Source organism: Mesoplodon mirus (genome assembly GCF_964341445.2).
Source record: "Mesoplodon mirus genome assembly, chromosome: 4".
In the NCBI taxonomy this organism is placed as follows: domain Eukaryota; kingdom Metazoa; phylum Chordata; class Mammalia; order Artiodactyla; family Ziphiidae; genus Mesoplodon; species Mesoplodon mirus.
Genome location: NC_138979.1, coordinates 66,966,821 through 66,986,423, shown reverse-complemented (window position 1 = coordinate 66,986,423; position 19,603 = coordinate 66,966,821). Strand labels below are relative to the sequence as shown.

Genomic DNA, 19,603 nt, shown 5'->3' with positions numbered 1-19,603 from the left:
CCTGGGCCCTGAGGATACCGCAGCGAACACGAAGGGCCAGGTCCCTGCTCTCACGGAGCTCACACTCTAGTGGGTGAGAGCCTCGGGTACCGAGGGCTGCTGGAGGAAGGTGTCGGGGTAACGTGGCTGTGGGGAGAATGCTTTGGAATGAGTGACTGGGGAAGGCCCCTGGGGGAGGTGACATTGGACAAATGATGGATTGGAGCAGAGCCCTGAATGATGCAGCCGTGGGAAGAGCTTACGAGACATCTGGGGAAGAAGGTTTGGGTAGAATGTACAGCAAATGCAGAGGCTCTAAGCTGGGAAGATCTTGAAGCATGTAAGGGACTACAAGAAGGCCAGTGAACCTAGTGGACAAGGAGGGGTGGAGGGAGATGGAGTGAGAGGTAAGCCGGCACGCGAACCAGATGCCTGGCACACTGTGGGTGCCACTGCTACACGCATCTTTATCCCCAGTGCCTGCTTCAGGGAAGGAAGCCAGGCCGGAATTAAGGTGTCCAAAGACCCTTCTGCAGCAGGTTTCCTGGGGTTCCTCCAAGGCCTTCAGAGAGGATGGTCCAGGCCACCCCATCCTTGCCCCTCCCATGTCCATGGCTGTTTGATGGGGCTGATGGCTGACAGACTCATTTATTTAGGGCCTCATCAGCCGTGACCCAGAAGGAAGCAGCAGACTGTCCGTCTGGCCACTCACATCATCACACCCCGCATCCTGGGGGCCTCAGACATGCAGGGCAGCCTAGGGCCCTTCAGAAGGCGTGTGGGTCTGGAAGAGGGGAGGTAGGAAGAGCCCCACAGTGCCGAGCACGCACACAACCACGAACACCCACAGGAACAGCCGGTCCACCACCATGGCCACGTACTTCCAGTCCTCAATGACCTGTGGGCAGACAGAGGGGCCGGTTACAGGCGCCGAGCGCGGAGGTCCTCCCTGCTTTCCCTCCTCCCCCGAGCTGGGGCCTCACTACCTGGCCAGGGACCCCGTAGGCCACTTAGAACATGGAGTGGTAAGTTCTGAGTCTGAGGCTGGTCTTTCAGCTGAGTACCTGGGTGCCTCTCGGGTCCTCAATCCACCCCTACTCGCCCTGCATGGCATCAGGGAGCCACTGGGAACCAGGCTGTATGGGAAGGTTAGGAATGGAAGGGGTTATAACGCCATATATGTGATTCGAAACCAAACTGGATTATAAATAAGGGGAATGAAACCTGAGGATCACAAGGCCCCTGCTCTCATTTTCACCCCAAGCCCCCTGCCTGAGCTGGCTTCGCCCAAAGGAAGACTTGAGGTGCACCTAGCTGAGAGGCGGTTGGGCAATGGGACCTGCAGGACACCTGGAAATCCTGTTTAATTTGCTCAGTTCCATTAATGGCAGTGTCTGCTAGTTCCTGTAATTAAGACCCAGCCTCCTTCCACATCATCTGGGTTTCTCTCCACCTCCTTCCCCGCTCCCCCATCTTCTCAGGCCCAGGTGTGGGGTATAGGATTGGCAGAAACATGGCTAGCCTCCTGAGGTGCCACCACAGATGTGCCTGCCTCCTTGGCCTGGGGGAGATGCCCCCAGAGAGGCCCAGCATTCTGGTCTCCCTTCCCCTCACCCGCTTTCACACCCCAGCCTGTCTGGATCCTTCTGCATGCGTACTTGTCCTGGTGGAGAGTGGCTGCATCAGCAGAACTCAGCAGAGGCTCTGGAGCTGGAAATTCGGGCAGCAATGGGCAAACGATGTCAGTGACCCAATTTGTCAGAGCCCTGGTCAGTGGTGTGCATCTCCCCTCCAGGATGATCCCTGCTCAACCAGCCCCACACCCCCAGCCAAACACAGCTGCTGTTTCCTAGACGCAGCAGGCACCTCCCACTTTCCACACGGCACTCTTGGGTTTCTTTATGACAGCCCTAATTGCAAACAACTCTGTGTGTGTGTGCACGCACATGTGTGCACGTGCGCGTGTGCATGTGTGCATGCGCGTGTGTGTGTGTACGCACCTTTCCTCCTCTTTTTATATTTTTGTGCTATTTATAGTGACCAGTTAATCACCAGGGAGGGTGAAAGTGCTGAAGATGAGAAACAGCCCAGGCTGGCTTAGGGGCGGGCATGCTCTGGAAGGGAAGAAAGCCTCTTCTCTCCAGCTAGACATGAGAAAGTCGATCAACCAATAAGGCCCCCATGTGTGTCAGTTCAGGGCAAGGCACTGCGAAGGGCAAGGAATGTTAATGACATCAGAAAGATCTGAGTATGGAGCTTGGCTGTGCTCTGTGCCAGCTGTGTGACCTTGGGCAAGTTAATGAGCCTCTCTGGGCCTAGCTTTATTTTCTATTGTAGAATCGGGATTCAAGTAAATGACACTTCACAGGTTCCTGTCAGAATTAGCAATAACATACGTCACGTCCTGGTAGAGTGCCTGCTGTGTGGTTGGAGCTCAATGAACACTGGCAAATATAATAACTGTGGGCCCTGCCTGGCTCCTTCCCACAAAATGCTTTTAATTAATTGAGTTAGAAAGAGGCAGAGGCCTGTGAGTGTCTAGGGGGTAGTGAGACCTTTAGAAGAGAGAGCTAAGGATGCGGGTGGCTCAGCCAGGGCTACAGGAGACCAGTTTCTCAACCTGCATATGCACAGGAACCAGCGGGGATCTGGTGAAAAATGCAGCTGCTGGACCACCTCCCACAGAGATCCCAGCTCAGTCAGAACAGGTGGCCCCAAAGCTGTATTTTGAAAAGTTGCCCAAGTGGTTCCTAATTAGCCAGGAGGGCCCCAGTCTGTATATTAATATTTGGGAGTCAATGAATTAGGTGATACTGAGCTACTGAATGGTTCTGAACTAAAGCAAGCATAATTAAATTAATTTTTTAGAAAGTGAAATCTGATAATCCTATAGAGCTGTGCTTCTCAAACTGGACCGAGCCTAGGAATCCCCTGGGGATCTGGTGAAAATGTAGCTGCTGAGCCAGCAGGTCTGGGGTGGGGCCTGAGATGCAGCATTTCTAAACAGCTCCCAGGTGAGACCGGTGCTGCTGGTCCAAGGACCACACTCTGAGGACAAGGGTGTAGAAGAACTTGTGTCCTATATCCCGCTTGTTAGCAATTCTTTCTTTTTTTCACAGTGTAATTTTGGAGCTTTTCCACCCTGCTCTTTTCTCTTGGCACTAAATAATGGAATTCCCGTGCTTTCCCTTGAGAATGTGGCTAGTGAAAAGGAATCACAGAAAGGTAAGAACAAGGCGATGCCCTCCTTTTCACATGCAGCTGCATGTTGTGCCGTAAAAACCTGTTCAAAGAATCTGATTTGATAAGGTGTTAAAATGCAAACATTCCCAAGACTCTGAAGCTTGTTCTCCAACACAGTCTGGAAATGTGTGTGAAAATTTCTAACCGTACCATCACGTTCTGTGTTTAGTTATAAAATTGTCCTTTGAAGCATTAACTTGTTCAGAGGAGTCGGTCAAGACACCTAAACTCTAGAACTCACGGCTTTGTCCTGTGGAAGTAAACTTAACCTCTTTTTAGAAATCTGTAATTGTACTTGATAATTTATTATCCTGGTAGCAATAATATTTAAATGGATGGTTCTATACTCCTAAGAGTTATAAATGTTTGTATGGCTTCTTGGCAAACCTGACAAGGATGGGAGCATATGCCCTTGGTGCCCTGGCCCACCTGTGTCCCTAAAGGCTGCAGAATCATTTTCCAGCCCACGACAGCCTTCCACTTTCTGCCTGCTTCTCCTCTCTTCTCTGCCCCAGGGCTTCCTCTAGCACCAAAACTGCTTGCTCCACAACCAGTTGGCAAAACCAGGAAGTGCAGGGGAGTTAATGCCCCCAAGGTTACTAGAGCCTTGGGGATGGGAGCTAATGGGCAAATACCCTCCTCCCTTCTGGGGGATGATTCTGAGGCTTGCTGCCATGCTTCCAGCTTCCGCAGAGGCTCTCTGACTGGACTAGCCCCCAGAGCCCGTGGCAGTATCCTTCTCACTGAAACCGACCTTGGCTTTCCGCCTTTCCCTGTCTCACTTTCTCCGCTTCCTCACTGTGTTTCCTGGGATCACTTCTCAAAAAAACTCCCTCTGCCCAGGTGCTTGTATCAGGCTCTGCTTTTGGGGAACCCACAACAAACCAAAAAGGATCACTTGGACTTCCTTCCTATCCCTCGATGCACGAAACTAGAATAAAACTCATTTCAGTCTTGGATTCCTTATTCAAACAAAGAGTTTGAGAAAACTTGTCTCATGAATTAACTTCAGGAAATGGGAAACTGACTATATTATCCCAGCCTCTTCCATTGGGCGGGTGTTGGGGGCTGGGCTAGCAACTTACACTCTGGTCCTGATCGTCACTCTTCATGTGCTGGGCAATGAAGCTGACACCCTCTAAAGCCTCCTGCACATCCTGCTTGAACCTCCCAGAAGACCTCAGCCGGAAATCCCTGGGGATACCCGCTGAGTCAGAGCCGGCTGGAGACTTGGGAGCGGCAGAGGCAGGGTTCACAAAGTACATGGAGTTCCCGTAGAGGTTGGAGGAGCTGGCGGGGCCCATGGCCGAGGCGGTGGTGGCGGCCTTGGACTTGGTCAGGTGAGCCTGGCTGGGCTGGGGGGCCCTGAAGGGGCTGCTGTCAGGGCGCTTCATGAAAAGCAAAGTGGGCAGCTTGTGTAGGAAGCAGCGCTTGACCCAGGGCGCCATGGTGTGAGTGCTGGGTGAGCGGTGGTGCACATTGAGCACACAGACGCTGGTGACGATGGAGAAGGTAACCAGCACCATGGTGAACATGAGGTATTTGCCGATGAGCGGCACGTCGAGGGAGGTGGGCGGCACGATCTTGGAGATGAGCAGCAGGAAGACGGTGAGCGCCAGCAGCACGGAGATGCACAGCGTCATCTTCTCACCACAGTCGGAGGGCAGGTAGAAGACGAGGATGGCCAGGGAGGTGATGAGCACGCAGGGGATGATGAGGTTGATGGTGTAGAAGAGCGGCTTGCGACGGATGATGAAGTCGTAAGTCACGTCCACGTAGCTGGGGTCCTGCGGGTTCACCGTCCTTCGTCCAGGGAGGGCAACTATGTCCCATTCACCACTGGGGGTGAAGTCATCCATGCTGGCCGTGGGTGACTTGAGGACCATGTCGATCTCTGTGTGGTCGTAGGTCCAAGAACGGAACTTGAGGGTGCAGTTCTGCTGGTCAAAGGGGAAGTGCTTCACCTCGATCTTGCAGGCGCTCTTGTAGATGGCCGGGGGCAGCCACATGATGCTTCCACTGGAGCGGACCACCACGTTGGTATAGAGAGACACCTCGTAGGTACCGTCGGCACTGGGGGTGGGGGCAGGGCACGGAGGAGAGTATCATGAAATCCATAGATGATGCCCGGCTGTTCCTAGAACTCGCCAAAGAGCCCTGCAGGATTATTTCTCACTAATCACTCTTCCAAACCCCCACGCCCTCACTGGAAAGGCCTGCTTTACTTGGCAACTGCCTGGCGGCGAGAGCCCTGCCATGAAACAGCTTGAAGGCTTTACGTAGATTTGCTCATTTAAGCCTCACAACGGTCCAATGACGTAGATATTATTATCATCCCCATTTTACAGATGGGAACAACAAGGCTCAGAGAAGTTGTCCTCTTCAAGGTCAGAAAACTAGTAAGCAGTACAGCTAAGATTTGAAGTGAGGTTTTTCTGGCCTTAGACCACCTACTCCTAATCATTTCTTGCTTCTGCTGGTACAACTATGACCTGGGAAGTCTCTTTATCCCCCTCCACCTACCTGAGATATTTATGCATATCAAGTCAGTGCTACCAACACCCAACACTGACAAAGCAACCAAAGTATGGGGCTTCCCTGGTGGCGCAGTGGTTGAGAATCTGCCTGCCAATGCAGGGTACACGGGTTCGAGCCCTGGTCTGGGAAGATCCCACATGCCGCGGAGCAACTAGGCCCGTGAGCCACAACTACTGAGCCTGCGTGTCTGGAGCCTGTGCTCCGCAACAAGAGAGGCCGCGATAGTGAGAGGCCTGCGCACCGCAATGAAGAGTGGTCCCTGCTTGCCGCAACTAGAGAAAGCCCTCACACAGAAATGAAGACCCAACACAGCCAAAAATAAATAAATAAATAAATTAATTAATTAAAAAGCAAGTTTAAAAAGAAAGAGGACAGTATGGAGGACAGAAAGAGCACTGGACTTGGGGTCAGGATGGTGGCCCTGGTCCCAGCTGTGCCTGAGTGAGTCACAAGGCCCTCCCCATCTCTGGCCTCCAGTTCCCCATCTGTAACTGAGGGTGCTGGCTCTGCTCATCTCTAATTCCTCTTGCAGCCTGACAGCTTGGAAGTCTGGGTGAAGCACAGGACTGGAGGCCTGGCCCTCACCACCTTGGCCAACCCTGCCACTTAACTTGTTGTAAAGCACGATGTCAGGCAGCCAGATGCGCTTTGCGGGGATCCTCAGGATGTTCACACCCTCATAGCGGGAGCTGTTCCAGGCCAGGCGGTAGTCTGTCCATTCCTGAGCAGACAGGCAAGGCCCCGTCACTTGTAGGTCCCTCGCCGCCAAGGGGCAGCCCTGGAGAAAACACCTCCTTGGGCTGGGGACCCGGCAGGGCACTTACCTGTTTCAGCCAGACATTGGTGGTCATGATCTGTTCTCGCTCATTCTGGGGAGGGAAATGAGGTTATCAGTTCACCTGTTAGGAGGTGATAGACCCCACTTTATCAAGCAAAAGTCTCTGAGCTCCAGGGCCATGTGACCAACCACCAACTTAACATCCTCGGAGGGCTCAGACGTATTTCCCACCCAACATGCCTGAGACAAACCTCATGATCTTCACCCAGACCTGGGCCTCCACTGGCATCACCATCTCAGTGAATGGCATCCCCCAGCCATACAATTCCACAAGCCAGAAACCTGGCAGTTGTCCCTGATCCCCTGCTCTCTGATCCATAAGTAAGTCCTGTAGATTGTACCTCCTACATGAGTCTCAAATTTGTCTGCTTCTCCCCATCTCCTCTGCCACCATCATCTATTACCTGGACTACTGCAGTAGCCTCCCAACTGGCCTTCCTGCTCTGCCTTGGCCTGCCTTTAGTCTATTCTCTATAGAGCAACATGGGTAATCCTTTTAAAATCTCAGCTCCTCAGACTACATCTCTCTGCTGAAACCCTCCAATCCCCTCCCGTCTCATGTAAAGCGAAAGCCAAAGTTCTGCCCAGGGCCTACAAGGCCATCCATGATCTGCCCCCCTCCCCCAGCTCCATCCCTATTAATTCTAGTACCTCTTACCTCAACACTTTCCTGTTTGCTCATCCCACTTCAGCTATATGGTCTCTTTGCTTCTGCCTTTGCACATGTTATTCCCTCTTCCTGGAAATCCACACAGCTGACTTCCTCACTATCTTCAGGTCTTCCCTGACCTTTCCACATAAAATAGCACCCCGTTCCCCTCTCTCCCTGCTTCATTTTTCTTCTTTTTAAAAAATAATTAATTAATTAATTAATTAATTTTTTGGCTGCGTTGGGTCTTCGTTGCTGGGCCCAGGCTTTCTCTAGTTGTGGCGAGTGGGGGCTACTCTTTGTTGCAGTGTGCGGGCTTCTCATTGTGGTGGCTTCTCTTTGTTGCAGAGCACAGGCTCTAGGCATGCGGGCTGCAGTAGTTGTGGCTCGCGGGCTCTAGAGTGCAGGCTCAGTAGTTGTGGCACACGGGCCTAGTCGCTCCGCGGCATGTGGGATCTTCCCAGACCAGGGCTCGAACCCATGTCCTCTGCATTGGCAGGCGGATTCTTAACCACTGCGTCACCCCTGCTTCATTTTTCTTTATAGCTCTTATCACCATTGGCCACCTCTATTTGTGTATTATATGCCACCTCCTACTAGCATCTAAGTTTCTTGAGGGCAGACAGCACCTAGAAGGGTATCTGGGATGTATCAGATGTGCAATAAATATTTTCTGAAGAATATAAGAATCCTACCACAATAATCCAGGCCACCATAATCCATCTCTCACCTGAACCACTGCAAGACCCTCCCAACTGGTCTATGACCACTCTGCACACATATCTCATACAGACACGCATCTATTCTTCCTCTGCAGCCAAAAGAAACTTCCAAAGTTCCTGCCATTTCCCCCTTAATCCTATTTTTACTTAGGTCACTTCTGTGGCTTCCTTCACATATAAAATAAAAATCCAGCTCATTCACAGGGTCTGCAAGGTCTTGCCAACTTTCCCGGCTTCATTTCACCTTTATTCTGTGCCCTTCCCCCGACATCCGCCCTGACCCTGGCCTTCTTTAGTTCTCCAAATGTGTCTTTTGCTCTCAGTCTGTACCAATTTCCCTGCCTCCTCTTCACCAAGATAACTTCCAGCATCTTGATATCAGCTTGGGAATCACTTCCTTTAGGAAACTTTCCTGAATCCTCAACTAGGTAAGCATATCAGTAGAAAAAGGTTCAGTTGCCAGTAACAGACAGCCAGAGTAACACTGCCTTAAATAAGTTTATTTCTCTCTTGTAACAGTTTGGACATACAGGCATACCTCGTTTTATTGTGCTTCACAGATACTGCATTTTTTCCAAATCAAAGTTTTGTGGCAACTCTGTGTGGAGCATCTATTGGCACCATTTTTCCAGCAGCACTTGCTTACTTTGTGTCTTTGTGTTACATTTTGGTAATTTTTGCAATATTTTAAACTTTTTCATTATTACTGTATTTGTTACAGTGATCTGTGATCAGTATCTTTGATGTTACTACTGCAAAATATTACAACTCACTGAAGGCTCAGATGATGGTTAGCATTTTTTAGCAATAAAGTATTTTAAAATTAAGTTATGTACATTGTTTTTTAGACATAATGCTATTGCACACTTAATAGACTACAGCATAGTGTAAACATAAGTTTTATATGCACTGGGAAACCAAAAATAATCATGTGACTTGCTTTATGGTGATATTCACTGTGTTGTGGTGGTCTGAAACCAAACCTGCAGTATCTCTGAGGTATACCTGTAATATGGTGGCTTTGCTCTACAAAGTCCTTAGGGACCCAGGTTCCTTCCAGATTTTTCTCTACCACACCTAGAGTGTGGCTCTCATCTGCAGGGTCCACAGTGACTGCTGCAGCTCCAGTCATTACACCCACATTCCAGACTGTTGAGGGGTAGATGGGAAGAGGAGAGAGAGGATGCATGCCAGTTGTCTCCCCCCAACCCCAAATGTCTTGTATTAATTAGAGTATTTAGGCCATTTACATTCAGTGTAGTTACTGATAAATTTGGGTTTAAACCTACCATCTATCTGTTTTCTGTTTATTCCCTTTCTCTCTTTTCTTGCCTCATTTTGGATTAACGATTTTATTATCCATTTCTCCCAATATTAATGTGACTCTTCTTTAGGTAGTTACTCTGGAGTCTGCAATATGCATATACTTGACTTTTTAGCATCTAATATAAATTAGTTCTTTCATCACTTCCAGAACAAGGCAAGAACTTTAGAACATTTCAATTTCATCTACCCGCTCCTTACTTTTGGGTTATTGTCATGTATCTAATTCTACATATAATTAAAACCTTGCAAGATATTTTTTTGTTTTCTTATACTGTCAATATCAATTCAAATTCACCCATATATTTACCCTTTCTGTTGTGCTTCATTCTTTCCTACATTTCTATATTTCCATCTGGGATCATTTTCTTTTTTTTTTTTTTTTTTTTTTTTTTCCCCGTACGCGGGCCTCTCACTGTTGTGGCCTCTCCCGTTGCGGAGCACAGGCTCCGGATGCGCAGGCTCAGCGGCCATGGCTCACGGGCCTAGCCGCTCCGCGGCATATGGGATCCTCCCAGACCGGGGCACGAACCCGTATCCCCTGCATCGGCAGGCGGACTCTCAACCACTGCGCCACCAGGGAGGCCCTGGGATCATTTTCTATATTGGGTCTTCTTGTATTAAATTCTTTCTCTCTCTCTCCTGAAAACATCTTTATTTCACCTTCCTTTTTTTAAAAAAATAAATTTATTTATTTATTTATTTATGTCTGTGTTGGGTCTTCGTCGCTGTGCGCAGGCTTTCTCTAGTTGCAGTGAGTGGGGGCTACTCTTCGTTGTGGTGTGAGGGCTTCTCATTGTCGTGGCTTCTCTTGTTGTAGAGCACAGGTTCTAGGCGCACAGGCTTCAGTAGTTGTGGCACGTGGGCTCAGTAGTTGTGGCTTGAGGGCTCTAGAGCTCAGGCTCAGTAGTTGTGGCCCAGAGGCTTAGTTGCTCCGTGGCATGTGGGATCTTCCCAGGCCAGAGCTCGAACCCATGTCCCTTGCATTGGCAGGCAGATTCTTAACCACTGTGCCACCAGGGAAGCCCTCACCTTCATTTTTAATTATATTTTTACTGGTAGTATATTTCTAGGTTTGCAGTTTTTTCTTGCAGCACTTAAAAAATGTCATTCAATTTTCTGACTTCCATTTTCAGCTGTTAGTTTTATTGTTGCTTCTGACTTTTGTTTCCCCCAACTGCTTTTAAGATTTTCTTTGTCTTTGGTTGTCAGGAGTTTGAGTATGATGTACCTGGGTATGATTTTCTTTGTATTTACCCCTCATAGGGTTCATAGAGCCTCTTGCATATGTAGCTTAATGTCTTTAGTCAGTTTTGGAAAATTCTCAGTCAGTATCACTTCAACCTTTGCTTCTTATTTTTATTCCCATTCTTTCTGGAACTCCAAATACACATTAGACCTGACATTTTTATCCTGTATCATATTATCTTCTTTTCTGTATTTTCCTTTCTTTTTTCTATAATTTGCCTAGATATTTTCGATTGACCTCTCTTCCTGTTCATTAACTTTCTCTTCTGCTATGACCAATCTGCTATTAAACCCATCTAATAAATTTTAAATTCTCCATCATTATAAGTTTCTTGAACATATTAATGCATCACATTTTCTTTTTAAGAATGTTTATTTATTTTGTTTATTTTTAATAGTGGTAAAATACACATAAGTTTTACCATCTTAACGGCAGTTATTTAAAAGTCTACATCTGATGACGCCAATATTTGAATCATCTGTGTGTCTGTTTCTCTTCTTTTCTCTCTTCAATTTTTCTTATTTAGTCTTGTCTTATTGCCTGCCTAGTAAGTTTTTATCTGACTTTATCTGCCTCCAGGGATGACTGACTTTGGCTTTATGGCAGGCAGATAGAGGAGGGACAGATCTCCTTCATCTAGTCTGTGACTGAGCTGGTTCAAAGCAGGTTTTAGTTCTTGTGAGGGCTGGTCTGTTCTTGATTCATTTTGACTCTTAGCGATGATCCTTGCAAGGTCCTCACCAAGGCCCCATCTCTTTAGTGGGGCTCCAATTCCAATTTGTGTCATCCTAGCCCTGTAAGAGTGCCAAGCATTCAGCTAGGCTTCCCAGCCTCTTAGCCACCACTCTGTAATCAGCTCCCTAGCCCCTTGGCTCTATACTGTTTACCAATCATCACACGACAGGAAAAGCACCAGAAGCTATCAGGGTCACTTCCTGGATCCTGGTCCTTCAAGTCCTGGCTAAGCTCCCTAAGACCTTCAAACAGATTTGGGGGAGGACAGGCATTTTTGTCCCCCTTTTGTAATTGTTCTTGTGCAAAAGTTTCTGCAACAAGATACTCTGTCATTACAGAAAGTTGAAAACCTTCATCTGTCTTAAAAAATAATTTTTTTAAAGTTGAGGTACAATTTACATACAGTAAAGTTGAGGTACAATTCACATACAGTGAAATGCATAGATCTTAAGGGTACAGTTTGATCAGTTTTAACAATGCATTATTCAGGTAACCCACCTCCTTTCAAGGTATAGAACATTTCTACCACCCAGAAAGTTCTCTCCTTCTTTAGTCCGGTGCCTCAGTCCCCTTTACTCCCCCAGCAGCTGCCTTCCCAAAGGCAGTCCTGGCCTTCCCAATGAGCTGCTTCTGAAGGCTTGCTGGCCTTACACAGCACAAACTCCCTGCCTGCTCCCTAGAAACTTCCATCTTTAAACTGGTTATGCCTATAACCCTCCCTCCTTGAAAACCAAATCCTGAAATACAAAAGGAAAAATAACCCCCCAAACCTCATACTTGTTCTGTACACAGCTTTCAGGATTATGACAGCTCACAGTCCTACACTCATAGGCATGGGGCTGGAGGCTGTGTGCCCTCCTCCTTCTGGTAACTTTTATTATCCCACAGGGACCACAGAGCAGATCTGGCAGGGGCAGCCTTAGCCTGGAAGTGTGGCTAGAGCTGCCTTCCTGTTCCCCCTCACCAGGGCAGCAGCTGCAAGGCAGCAGCTGCAGGGCCGCAGCTGGGCTCATTCCATTAAGCAAAAAGCCTTTGGCTGGACAATAACACTCAGACACCAGCCTGGGAGCGGCCTGGCCGGAAGTACTTATTCCTTCCAGTTGGCCTGCGGAGGGGAGAGGGACAGAGAGCACAGGCTTTTCACCCCTCCCCCATTCTTGGGCTGTGCTTCCTTCCAGGGGAGGAAGCCAGCCATTAATCTGGCCAAAGCCTTCGTGAGGGCTATAGGTTGGAGGGACTGGGTTTGTGAGGGCTGAGTGTGCTAGAGAGAGAGGGTGGCAGTAAGAAGGCAGCCACCAGACCTGAGGAGGCTCAGCCGCATTGGTTGGCTCCCCAAGGCTCAGGAGGAGAGAAACGGTGGATTTCCAGTGCGCTGGCAAGGTCTTGGGAAAAGGAGTGGCCAGTCAGTGTGCAGGGCTGGGAGTCAGGCAATTTGGGATCTACTTCTGGCATCGCCAGAACTCCTGGACAAGGTCCTAGGTTGTTCATCTGATATCTTTTTCCATATGCATAAATTAAGGAATTTGCCTAAACTTTGAGACCCCTGACTTGGCCTCTAAGTCATGATTCTTTCATTCCAAAAATGCTATCTGTGCCTTTGCACGTGCTCTTCTCTTTGCTAGGGATATCCTGCCCACTTTGTGCACTCTAGTTTCCCAGTTTGGAGTCACCTGCCAATCCATATCCCAGAACCAGTTAAAATGCTTTGGCTTCAAGCATAGCTGGATGTTCAACAAAACATCCAACCACGAGTGGCTAAAACAATAAGGACATCTGTTATATCACATAACAAGAGAGCAGGCCAGTCATTTCAGCATTGGTTAATGCAGTAATTCAATGATGTCAGGATTCTAGGTTGTTGAAAGTGATGTTAGGACTCTGTGATTCTCTTGTTTTCCCCCCACAATCATAAGATGGAGGCCATGGTTCCAAATATAAAACCTTCACATGACAATGTCTATGGCAGGAAATGGCAAATCTTTTCTTGGGTCCCTTTTTGAGTGTGAGGAAAACTTTCCCAGAGGCCCCCACCCCTTTAGGCAGCCCCTACATCCCAATGCCAGGGCTACAGCTCTTGCCTAAGCCTTAACTGATTATTGGCTGGAGAAATAGAATTACCACGGTTAGCTACAACTTAACAATACGTGGCAAGGAGGCCGGAGGAGGGCCCATGAAGTTCGTGAGTATCCAATATCAAGTCATAGTTTTATTAACAAAGAAGTTGTGAGGCAGAAATGTCCACTGGGTAGGCAGCCAATGGGCCTGCCGTAGACAAGGTGGGCCTCCAACATGGCCATAAGCTTCTCCTTCTACCCTATCATCTCCCCCAGTCTGCTCAACAGATGACCTCACATACCCCCTACCTACTGGGGGGAGATAGGAACGAGGGTACAGAAACCGATGGGTACAGAGGCCCAGGTGTAGGGACAGGACCAGAGGCAGCTGCTGCATCGGTCTAGCCAACTGAGGGTCTGGGTAAATGAGGGCGGTCGCTGCAGGTATGGAAATGAAGAATGGATTACGGAGTGCAAAAGTAGGGTTGTCAGGTCTTGATGTGTGGATGTGGGGCCTCGTAGGGAGTGCTGAGGAAGGCTGAGGCACTAGGGAGTTCCCCTTCTCCCCTCTGCTATCTCTGAGTTGAGGGTGCCTGAGGGGACCATGGCTCATTGTTAATCTTCCCTGTGGCCCTTTCCACATCCCCACGCACAGGTTTGGAACCCTGCCCCTGGAAGCAGCTCTGCGGGGAGCATGCCTATGAAGAGCATGTAGCATACATACTGTGTCCAGCCGTGGGAAAGGCACAGCTGCCCCCTGTACCTACCACACTGATGAGCTGCGCCAGGGAGAGCTGCAGCTTGATGGAGATGAGCTCTGAGGAGCTGGTGGCTGGGCGGATCAGGTTGTTGTAGCGGGTTTTGTTCAGGAGGTCATCCATGAGCTTCTCCTCTGCGTTGGCCACGCGGCAGTCCCCTGGGAAAACACATAGTCAGATCTGCTGGGTCCTCATCCAGCTGATGGCAGTGAAAGGGAGAGCTGCGAGAGCCAGAGAGCACAGGTGCCCTCGGGGCCAGCTGGAGCAGCTAAGGGGCTGGCAGGCCTGCCTCTCCTTGGAGACTTCAAATTAAATCTACCCAAGACAGAGCTCAGCTCTCTCCTCCCACGCCCTACATTTCCTCCTCCTGTTCCGTCTAGCAATGAATGGCACCCCACGCTCTAGACATCTAGTCCAAAACCTGGGCATCTATTTTGACCCCTTCCTTGGTTCATCCAAGGGGTCACCCAGTTCTGTCTCTTCTACTTTCCAAATCTCTCAGTCTGTCCTCCCCTCTCCATCCCTCCTGGTCCTGGCTCACCACCCTGCCCCAGGCTCTTCCAGTAGCCTCCTTGCTGGTCTCCCCACCCCCACTCTGCCCCTGCCATCATGTCCCATTCAGTGCCAGAGTGGTCTTCCTACAGCTACTGAACCAGAGCCCATCCCTGCCCGTAACCTGTCAGAGCTGTAGGCAGAGTTCAAATCCAAACGATTCGGCTTGGCATCCAAAGCCCCTTGGCACCAGCATTTCTTCCTCAACCTGATCTCTTCTTACCTCTCCACCTCTACGTCCAGGTACTGTATATTTTGGCCATATATACTGCTTTCCTTTCCCCATGTGGCCTTCATTGTCTCACTTCTCAATCTTCAAGCACACTCTTTCTTCTGCTAGGACGGCCCCCAGGTGACCAGCTGTCAAATATCTGAGTCTTCTTGTGCCAGGCACTGTGTTATGCGCTGGGGGTAACAGCCAGCAAAAACCCTGGCTCCTGCCCTCAGAGAGCCTCCTGTGCAGTGGAGGAGAGATACTATTCAAACGTGGGTTTGTGTGCAGAGCCGGGGAGATGGTGGTGCTTTCACTAAAAGAGAAAAGGCCTGGGCTAGGGGGAGTTTCCTGGGGTCAGATTTGGCCCTACAGGGTTCAGGGTGCACCTTGAGACACCAAATGGAGAGGTCCAGCTGGCAGTTGGCTCCTGGTCTGGAGCTTAAAGGAGAGGTCTGGGCTCAGAACCATACTTGCGAGCCAGCAAACGCAGCCTCCTGCAAGGAGCCTGACCTGGCCGGGAGCCCCACTGAGCTCCCACAGCCCCAGATCTGCCCCTTTTCACAGCCCAGATCTCTTGCCATGTGGTGTTTGGGTCTTTGTCCCATCTCCCTCACACGTCTGGGAGTGAAGGGGAGGTTCAGGAACTCGATCTTTCACTCTGGTGATGACAGGTAAGGGCAGTTTGGGGAGGGGCCTGGGAAAGAGGGAGCCTCAGAGGAAGGTCAGGGACACCTGAGCAGGAGACCCCAGGAACAGGGGAAGAAATGCGGGTGTGCAGAGGAAACAGTGTTGGGGCAGGCAAGAAAGTGGGAAAAGGATAAGGGAATAAGGGAGGCTGAGGAGGTGGGGTTGGGTCTGCCGGCTCACCAGGCCCAGGACTGGGATTACATCCTCCGCTGAGGGGCCAGTTCACTCTGTTTTACCAAATCCCACCCTCTGGATGCGGCCAGAGGGCCCAGAGTGTGAACTGCCTGACAGAGCAAGTCTGAGGTGGACTCCTGGGTGGGTGCTGGGCTGGACACGAGGCCATGGGGAGCAGCCACCACCCTGCCTGCTCCATGCACTTTCCAACTCATTGCCTATCTGGAGCAAATACAGCATTTAGTGCCTGTGAAAGATGCTCCCAGGGCACCTGCTGCCCACTGTCCCTCCCCCAGCCTGCCCCAGGCTGTCCAGAGGGGGTCCTGTGGATGCTTGGCCTACATTCTGAGCCCTGCCTCTCATACCCTGGACCCCCTCCCAGAGGCCAGCTGCTTGAATACCTGGAAGCCAGTCTGTAGCCCCAGGTTATAGCTGGGTCTCTCCCATAGCCCCTCTTTATTATATATATTTGAGTTGACCCATCATTTCAGCAGGGTATGACTTGCCCAAGTCCATCAAGCATGTCTGGGACAGCTCGGGTCAGAATCTGAGGCTCCTGGCCCCCAGCCCTGCAGTGCTGGGGGAGGCTGGATCCCACACCTCTGCAGCCCCAGGAGGCTGGTGTACCTAGGTACCTGAGAGGGAGGCGTGGGCCGCTCTGCAGGCTGCGGGGGCTTGTGTTCCTGCTCCAAGCCCACCTGGGATGCTCAGGTTGCTCACCTTTGGGCCTGTCCTGCCTCTCAGTCGTTGAGCTGGCCCCCAGGGACCCTCACCCATCTTGAGGACCAGTTGTGGGATCCAGAGAAAGAGGTTCTGAAAACCTTAGACCATTTAGTCCACTCTCTATCTCTTATCTGGGGAAACTGAGACCAAAGAGGGCGAGGAACTTATTCAAGGAGTCCCAGCAAGTCAGAGGCAGAGCCAGTTAGAGGCCCTCCCCTAACCCCTGTGCCTTCTTTCGCGCCCTTGCTAACTTCCCCGTAAGGAGCCTGTCCCTGCAGAAGCCATGTTGGTGTCCACAGCCAAGTGTGTACTCATGCCTGTGCCTGTGTTTTTTTTTTTTTTTTTTTTTTTTCTTTTTGCGGTATGCGGGCCTCTCACCGTTGTGGCCTCTCCCGTTGCGGAGCACAGGCTCCGGATGCGCAGGCCCAGCGGCCATGGCTCACGGGCCCAGCCGCTCCGCGGCATATGGGATCCTCCCAGACCGGGGCACGAACCCGTATCCCCTGCATCGGCAGGCGGACTCTCAACCACTGCGCCACCAGGGAGGCCCCTGTGCCTGTGTTTGTACTTATATACGTGCATGGGGGGCAGAGGGGTTTCCAAACTATATTTGTTTAGGCTTTTCAGTCTACTGCTTGCTTTATGCCTATGAGGCCTGCCGGGTTCAAAAGACAAGGAACAGGCCTCTTACCCCCAGATGACAGGGGTGGCCCAGAAGAGGTGGAAGCTTCTGGGGCACAGTTGGGGGTCACCTCCCAGCCCTGGGGCCGGCACAGTTACACAAAGAGGCCACCACTAGGAGTCAGTCATGACCCAGTGATTCTGAGAAGGAGTGGGCCCGCCCTGCCTCTGTCCAGGGCCTTGCCTTCCTTGGCCTTCTCTGGAAAAACTGCTCCCCGCCAGTGAGGGGTTAACAGTCTGAGAGGAAGCCATGGCTGGAATTCTAAAACGTGTGAGTGTGTGTACAGTCTGAAAAAGCAGAGCTAATGGTAAAAATCTATATGGGTAAAATGGAAAGGCAATACCTATTGGTTTGGAATACAAACCACAGAAAGTAAAGGGTCAGTGGAATCTTGGCAAGTGGGCATCTGAAAGGCAGAGTGATTTTCAGCTGGGGATGTTTGTCCTTAACTGAGGAAAGGAACAAGAGATTTGTATTTATTAAAAGGCAGCTATGGATTTTTTTCAAAAAGTTGAGGTTCTTACGTTTTACAAAAAGCTCACAATATATTATCAGTAGCTTCTCCAATCATGTGCAAGAATCACCTGGATGCTTGTATAAATGCAGATTCCCAGGCTCCATTTCCAGAGATTCTGATCCTGTGCCTAGGATGGGGCCCCGGGGATGTGTAGTGGGTGTTTCTGATGCAGGTGGCCCCAGGACCGTACTTAAGACACACTGCAACTGACTCACATCTGAGTCCCTAAGTACGTAGTCAAGGCATATCATCCCCATAGAACAGATAGGGAAACTGAGGCCCAGAGAGGGTCACTGAGCAAGTGGTGACAGATCCAGGATGCACACATGGAGTGCAGACACCATCTTTGGTGAGATCTCCGCTTCCCTATAGGAACTTCATATGTCCCCCTACCCCTTACCACCAACACCCCTGGTGGTGTGTTTCTGTCCAAGGAAGATATAGCCCTGGTCCTCTAGGCTGACTAGGGCTTGGAGGACAAGCTTGGGCTGGAGGGTAGGAGCTGAAAGAGTCCTTGGAACTCAGGTGGGGAGACTGAGGCTGGGAGCAAACAATCCTCACCATATCTGGACTCTGCCTGGGAAGCGCTGACTGGATTTCCCTTCTGGGTGTCTGCAGGCTCCTGAGGGGCAGGCTCCACTTCACCAGCCCCGCACTCAGCCAAGCTGGCTGTCCCGGCCAGCCAACCCCTAGCAGTGGGTGACCAGAGGCAGAGGTGCCATAAAAGTGTGTTTTCTAGGAGATCCACCCCCAAACACACTTGGGCTGGCGAGTTGGGTAGCCCCACACCCCACCCTCAGGCTAAGTTTCCTTATCTACAGTAGCGCTGGGATTGAGCAGAGCTTCCTGTCTAGCGGGTACCACTCAGCCCCGCTGCCCAGCCCAAAGGCGCTCCATATGGAGGGTGGCCCTGGCGGCCGCGCAGAGGACAGCCGTCCCCACCCCAAACGTCGCAGACCCACTCATCCTGACCCGCCCCTGCTGCCGCGAGTGGGCTTAGCCCCGCCCACGCCCCCATTCGTCCCGGACAATCTCGGGCCACTCCCCTGGATGCTGGACACTCTCCCTTCCCTCCCACCTGTGGCCAGTCCAGCCGGGCTCTGGCCGACCCAGGCGTCCCTCCCTCCTTCCCCGAAGAGAACTCACCTCGCCCGCAAAGGGCAACCAGGGAGAAAAGGAGCAAGGGGAGCGGGCTTCTCATGACGGGCGGGGGCTGGAGAGGCAGCCGAGGCGAGTTCAGCGGTCGGACCACCCGGGCACCGGCGGCCGCGGGCAGGCGAGTGAGAGCCGGTGCCCACGGCCTCGGAGGTTTGAAGTCTTGATGACGGCGGGCACTAGGACCCCGCGGAGAGCCCAGCCAAGCCCCGCTGGGGGGCAGCAGCTGTGAGCTACGCCCACAAGGGGATGGGGTGGGGCGGAAGAGACCCCAGGGGCGGGGCCGACACCAACCCAGCGGGACTGGCTGTTTTCGGCCAACTGCCTAGGGTCGTCTCCCAGCGGCTGGCCTCTGTGCTTCCCGACCTACTCCGGCCTCCAACTTTCCTTGAAGGGAGGTCGGCGGGACCGTGCATGCACCCTTTGTACAGTTGGGGAGACTGAGGCAGACGCTGGCTCTGGATCCCTCTACTGTTAGGGAAAGTGGTTGTACTCCAGTCGGGAAGTCCCTGGGCTTTGCCTGCCGTCAGGACTCAGGAGGTCTTTCAGAAAAAGATCTCAAGTCTATGCTCATGCGGTTTGCTGAAAAAAAGGAGCACTGCAGGGAGTGGGGAGTAAGCCAGCTGGAGTGGGGCGCAGCTATCTGCAGACATTGGGGAAAGGGCTCTTAGGAAAAGTGTGTGGAATTTGGGAGGGTGAAATAGCTCAGGGTCCCCTTACCTAGATTGGGTGACTGGGACAGGATGGAGCCAGAGTGGGCTGGCTGTGTCCTCCCCCTTAAGCCTTACAACCTGTGCTGACCCCAGGCAGC

The 19,603-nt window shown here is 51.1% G+C and overlaps 1 protein-coding gene across 1 annotated transcript; it reads right to left on the bottom strand.

The window, feature by feature from the left end:
• On the bottom strand, window positions 1-18,838 carry CHRNB4 (cholinergic receptor nicotinic beta 4 subunit; the record flags this gene model as incomplete). Its single annotated transcript, XM_082619017.1, has 6 exons — window positions 1-877; window positions 4,308-5,295; window positions 6,372-6,481; window positions 6,585-6,629; window positions 14,098-14,246; window positions 18,784-18,838. The coding sequence occupies 6 exons, from the start codon at window positions 18,836-18,838 to the stop codon at window positions 737-739; spliced, it is 1,488 nt and encodes a 495-aa protein (XP_082475143.1). The 3' UTR covers window positions 1-736.
• Window positions 18,839-19,603: the final 765 nt, after the last annotated feature.